The sequence below is a fragment of the Antrostomus carolinensis genome, unplaced genomic scaffold, assembly GCF_000700745.2.
Source record: "Antrostomus carolinensis isolate BGI_N321 unplaced genomic scaffold, ASM70074v2 scaffold53183, whole genome shotgun sequence".
NCBI lineage: Eukaryota > Metazoa > Chordata > Aves > Caprimulgiformes > Caprimulgidae > Antrostomus > Antrostomus carolinensis.
This window is the reverse complement of record NW_010308332.1, coordinates 1-6,654: the sequence shown is the minus strand read 5'-3', so window position 1 is coordinate 6,654 and position 6,654 is coordinate 1. Positions and strand designations below refer to the sequence as shown.

The 6,654-nt window shown below is 36.3% G+C and overlaps 1 protein-coding gene across 1 annotated transcript; it reads right to left on the bottom strand.

Annotated features, from left to right (window-relative positions):
• Window positions 1-163: 163 nt before the first annotated feature.
• Window positions 164-6,619, bottom strand: LOC104523209 (TBC1 domain family member 12-like; the record flags this gene model as incomplete). Its single annotated transcript, XM_010165715.2, has 5 exons — window positions 164-1,851; window positions 2,081-2,339; window positions 4,090-4,199; window positions 4,519-4,647; window positions 6,548-6,619. Coding segments are annotated over 5 exons (639 nt in total), but the record flags the coding sequence as incomplete, so codon positions are not given.
• Window positions 6,620-6,654: the final 35 nt, after the last annotated feature.

Sequence of the window (6,654 nt, the reverse complement as noted above, 5' to 3'; positions counted from 1 at the left end):
CCCCTCCGCTCCGCTCCGCTCCCCTCAGGGAGGCGAGAAATGCAGGGAAGAGGTTGGTGATGGTGACTCGGGGCTGTCGCCGGCCCGGCTGGCATCAGCACAACCCTATAGCCCTGAGACACTGCCGAGTGATGGAGGAACTGAAAAGAACCACAGCACACACCTGCTATAAGTTTTATTTACAGAGGAATTGTTACTAGTGGTCTTAGAGGAAGGCTTGATCCTCCTATTTACAGTTATATACAGATTTATAGTTGAAAAGTAAGAAAACTGTACAAGATAACACAAAAATATAAGACAAATTGGATCCAATTAAAGTAGTGAATACATAAGTTAAGAAAAATCTGACATTTAAATTTCAAATTGTAATGTTATGAGTAGCATATATGTAGTTTTTAAACCAGATAGCCATGTAAGTTACACCACACTAAATCTTTACCCCAATTATGTAGACTCTGCTTTTAAACACCAGACAAGTGGAAGCCTCCTGTACTTAAAAAATACATAACGGTAATTTTGACTTGATTTCCACAAAGGGACCAGCTACAAAAACCCACATGTAAGGAACTTATTTACATTAAATATTAGCAAAAATGGACCAAGAGAGTGTAAGTGTTCCTCACCCGCCATGCTATCCATTTTAGATTTCCATCCCCTACAATCACACGTTGTTGTACAACATCTTCGAGAACAGGAAGTGTTTGAAAATATCTGCCGTGACACATACAATATGACCTTATGTCTCACAGTTAAAAGATGTTAAAAAATTAAGTATCACTAAACCAGACGCTTTTTGGATTTCAGTATTGCACACCAATAAATGATAGTTTCAAAAACAATTCTGTCTCTGCATTATTCTGAAGTGTTAAAAGTGGCTGCTCCTTTGACAACACAAAGTCCACAGATAGCTTTGTCAGTTTCTAGTGTTCACCATTACATCCAAGTATTTCTTAGTAAGAAATGGCTCAACAAAATAAAACTTCTGGTGGCAAAACCCTTTCACAGAATACCCACTCCATTTTTAATAAGCTGCACAACCAATACACCAAAACAAATGCTTAACACTGCTCACTTTGAAAGCTGTACACTCCGAAATAATAGCCCTGATCTTACCACTGTTTAAAATTCAGATTATTTTTGCTCTAACAGGTTTGGGCACAATAATTCCACAGTTCCTGAGTTAATTACATTTGCCCAAACTGAAGAATGAAGCTGCAACTTAAAAAAAACCCAAGTAAATAAGAAAATAATCCTTCCCAAATTTTAACCATCTTGCACGTAAACACACCAAACAACCTTATTTGGTCCTCAATATTTTCAAATGATTAATTTTGGAGGTAATATTTGTACCAAAGCATTTGGTTTGGATAGCAGTTTTGGGGCCTTAAGATTTAGCATTTCCCTCATCCCCCCAAAAAAGTGCTTTTGTGGTATTTGTAAAAAAAGTTATGCCTCAAAAATTTTTTTTAAAGTACCAACAGAAGTTATTACAAATGTTTATTGCATTGAGCTGATTCTTTTAAAGTATTAAATATGAACTCTCCCGCTTCTCAGTTTCAAAGGTTTTAGTATTCTGTGTGAAAACAAATCTTCCCACAACAAAAGCTAATACTGGCAAAAGGGTGAAGATTTCATCAGTTCATTACTCCACTGAGAGCTGTGTCGGTTTTCTGTCTCATTTTCACATTTTTCTATAGTGCTTTTCCACACAGAAGTGATGTGAAAACTCCTTTGTCTTCAAGTGGTTTTCCACATTTTCAATTGACCTCAACGCTACAATGGCTAGATTTTCAGTGCTGGGCTATGGTTCTTGTCCCCTTCTTTGTTGTCCTTCATCAGTGAGGCAAACACCTGGAAAAGTAAATTATTTAATGAATATAAAAAAAGCCAGTCTTATAAAGAAGATCAATATTAAGCATCACAATACTGGCATGAAGATTAATTTCTAGAATGAGATACTAGAAAGGAATCGGGCATTGCTCAGAAGCCAGACATGCAGCATGAAGTCATTAAGAGAAATGTCCCATATTTTCATGTGCTGACATGTCTATTTTGAGCCATACATAACCAAGAAACTCACCTGTGCCCATTTTTTGTTACTATTCTGCATCTGAATAGCTGCAATACAACTAAAAAGCTTTTCTGATGTAATGTCTTCTGGAAGTTTTGTTAGAAACTGTGCTATATGAATAAAGTCCATCTGTAGGAGAATATCTTCATACAATCGAAGGATTCCTAGCCCTGTCCTAAACAAAAATTCTTCTCCGTCTCTACAGAAAACATCCCAGACACGACAGGCCAGATCAAGTGGTAATGACTTGCTGTAGAGTGTAAAAATCCTACAATTGAGAAAAAAGAAAGGCACAGTTATAGCTTTAACCTGTTTCAGAAAAATGAAAATACAACCTCCTTTAAATCTGAGATACATTTGCTGAGAGTGAGCAGATGACAAGTTATTTTATATGTTCTTATTTTTTCCGTATTTCAAAGATCCACAAGTCTCCAGTTTTTGAAGTCAGAACTCCTACTCTGAAAGCCATCTTTTCATTCTCCATTTGAAAGCCACCTCCTTTAGGAGGCTCTGGCTAGAGAAGTTACAAACATCTTTACACTCAAACAAGGTATAACATACAAATAAGAACTTAACCCTTCCCATTCCTTAAGCCATACAGTTTAACAGCTCTGTTTTTCATGCTTTCTAAACTAAATCTAAAGCCACAAATCATCCCAATAGAAGGTTACATCCCACTAATGTACTAATGAGAATTTGATAACTACATTTCCATGATACATTTTTAATTTTTATTCACGTTAAAAATTGACAAATATCTAAAGACAGTCGCTGTTCTGTTCTTAGTGGGAAGAGTCCAACTGCATTTCTTATTGCAAAGTTTATTTATAAAAAGCATTCATTGTACACGGGCAGAGAGTTCAGTCTGCTGTATGTACCATATCATAGAACTCCTCCCATAAATTTATAGTGGTTCCTTTGATACAAAGCACAGTGTTCTCTGTTCAAGTAGTTCAGGAATCTCAGAACATTCTTTACTACAGACTCCAATAACCTCTTCTACTTTCCCTTTTTAAGGGGAGCTCTCTCCATCTCAAGGCCACCTTTAGAACATGTGCAGGAATAACAAGCTTAATTTTTCATAGGTAACTGGAAGCAGAATATTCTAGTACTTTGTACAGCAGTGCTGTTTCCACAACATATATACCTCTCTCGATCTACTTAAACTCTCAGGACTGCAGCACGCTCCTGACTCAATACGGCTACTGTATAACCTGCTCCTGCTGAGACTTACTGCTTACTGATAAGCTGCATCTTACAGCCAAGGTTCTTCATTCCCAAGTACTCAGCTAACATGACATTTTTATGTTATTTAATTCTACCCAATTCAATTTATTTTATCAGAAACTTCTAACCCATATAATAATCCTATATGAAGGACATCCTTATCCACACACACTTTATATGAATAGACATTCTGTATTTGGCAGCACTATGCTGCGAGGATGCTTGCACCACTGCCTTCCATTACAGGCATGTAATGTAGTTTGGTACTCTATACTTTAGAATGTTCATTACTTCAAAGTGTTCACTGTATTTCCAAGTTTATCCCTTCCCAAACTAGGTCCTAAATTTCATCTTCCTTCTGGAATTAAGTCTATATTCCTATATTCGTACTTTCTACAGTAGCTGATTATGTTCATTTCATCAAGTCACTTACAGTCACTCAATAAGACAACTATGGTGTAGTAGCCTCCTCTCCCCTACTTAGGTTACACAAAGCTGACTCTTACCTTCAGCAACAAGAAAATGGGACACACAGAACTCCTATGTGTCTTATTTTCTATCTGAATAGATGTCAGTCCTAATCCCAGTTCATAAAATTTGAATCCTACCAGAGGAACTGCAGTTGCACAAAACAGTTCACCATGATTTCACAAGACCTAGGAAGCGGAGGTACACAAACACCTACTGAATGCTTTTTTTAATGCTGTATTTCTACTGCTGAAAAACCTATAGCAAAATGGAGAGTGTTCCAACAGTTGTAAAGTTATGTTTGCTATGTTCCCTGAACTTACCAGTCTATCAAATATATGTCTGGAGTAAGACTGTAAGATTTGAAATGAAGAAACAATTTGGGAAGATTTTCTTCAAAGAATACTTCAAAGGCTGCAAAGTATTTCAGCATCTGTAGAGACAGTAAAGCACCTCATAAGCAGTCATCAAAAGAATGTTTAGTTCTAAAATAGCAAACGCCACCAAAAATTGAGGATGTCAGCATAGCACAGTGTGACTTCTTAGGATAAGTACAACAATTAAGTGATTCTAGAGGAATAAAACAAAACAGTAGAACGTGTTCTATGGATTAGTATCTGGTATTCTCAATTTTGTAACCCCAGGTTAGAGTTCTCCATTATTCAACAGGACAAAAGGAAGTCATCAATAAGCCAACCATGCTTCAAGACAAAATAATGTTATGGTTCAAAAGCAGAAAAATCTGTGCATACCATGCTGTGATCCACACGGAAAAAGGCCAGCTGGCATGGCTTGTTTAGAAGATTAGCAAAGGCAATGAAAGCATCTGCCTCTTCCAGATTGAGAATGAGCACAGCAGCAATGAAGGACATCCCTTGTACCTTCAAGTGGGAAAAGCATCGGGCAAATATAGGTGAGAAGGTTCAGTACATCTTACTTCTTTGGAAATGCAAATATTTACAGTTTGCAATATATCAAATACCATTGCATAATGTTTCCAAATGACCTCAAGCAATACAGATAAATAATTTCTATGCATGTAGTTAATTTTATGCATGCAGAGATCGAGTGTTTCTTCAAATGCTGGTTTTAGGTGCTTGATGGAAGTTTTAGGAGGTCTCATGATCACAAGTCCTTGGGCCTTGGAATACAAGAAAGTTAAAACCACACAGGCTGGACGCAGAGCTCGTAAGAGACAAAACCTGGCCTTATTCCACTGTTAAGCTATGGGAAGAGCAGACATGGAGAAAAATCTCACATATGGGACAGTTTAAACTCAGACAGATATGTTGGAATTAAGACAAAATTCTGCTTGAGAATAGTCAATACATATCTTTCCACTTGCCAAACAGTATTTGTTCACGTACATAAAATTACTTTTAAGTGGTTAGCTACAATGCAAGTTTACAGTTTTCCATGATTACTCTTTCAAAAACACTTTAGCCTGCAATAAAAGTGAAGAGCATTATTCTTGTAGTTGTTAACTGATGATCTGAATATTTATCATACTAAAATAATTTTACCAATTTCAACAGCAATGATGATTATTCTGTTGTTTCTAGGCATTTATGCTGCCTGCTCATTTAAAAAATGCATTCAGTATTTTAACCAACTAGATAATAAAGTATTGATATGCATTAAAACCAGTCCTGCAGCTTTCCATTTTTGTGGGATAGATGGGTGTGGAAATAAGATTACATTAAATTTACTGCTATATTAACATTTAAAAATAATAAATTTAAAAAATTATGATCAGTAATATTTTCAGGCTAGCTGAAAATAAAAGACCTATCAATGAAAAATTACTTATTTGCCTTTTAAAACTCCACCCTGGGAACAAGCAGTCTCAGAGCCTGCAGAGTTTGTAATCTCATTTAAAGAGTATGGGAGGATCTCCAAAAATGAGATCACAGATGACCGAATTCAGAGCTAAAAACATCCGAACATGAAAAACCAACTAGATATTGATGCAGAGTCCCAAGCACATCTGATTTAGAGAGAAAAACACACCCTGTGCTAAATAATGCTTTGTTGCATGGATCAAACTCAAAACTCTTCAAGTTCTTTTTAGCCCAGAAGCAATCTGAGCTTGTGAAAGGTGTTCCTAGCTACCGCCAGGAACAACGAAAGAAAAAGAAGAAAAAAAAAATCATCTGTTTGTTATTTAATTGCTTCTGTAAGCACTCACCATTGAGAGAGATGTTCGGTTTACTTGATTTGCTTGTGGGGTTTTTTGTCAGTTTTTCCCACAGGTTTTGGTTGTTTTATTTTAAAAAACAAAGTAATGTTTGCTGCAAAGAATCTTATCTTCATTGAACTCAGATGGAGTGATTCATCTTTGACAATGAGACACCAATAGGGAGTTTCTGGATTTTAGGATGTGCAGTAATGAAGCAGAGTATCACTATCGAAATGGCAGCAGTGGGAGCAACACTAGGACAGAACAGGCTCACTAAAAGTCCGTTAGTGTTTTGGGGTTGGTTTTTTTTTTTCTGTAGATACTGTGGGTCTCTCAGAACTATAATACCTTGTGAACACATCCATTTAAAATTTTCCATGCAAGCCAAACAGTATACTCATCCTTGAAACTCAGTACATTTTCAACTATGTAATGATCTCTAAGAATTACCATAATTTTAACTGCTATGAAATGAATAAGTGTCAAAAGTTGAATTTTTTTTTTAAGTGCTAGTTTAGATAAACTACTTACTTAATACAATCTACTACATGACATCTTAAGCTTATTTGCCATGTTATAAACATTTTACAGCAAATACTTACATATCCCACATCTGGTCTGTAACATGTATATGCTCCTAAAACACTATGCAGGAGATCATGATAAGGACCACCCTAATACAAGGGGAGGGAGAAGGGGGAAAAGGGGG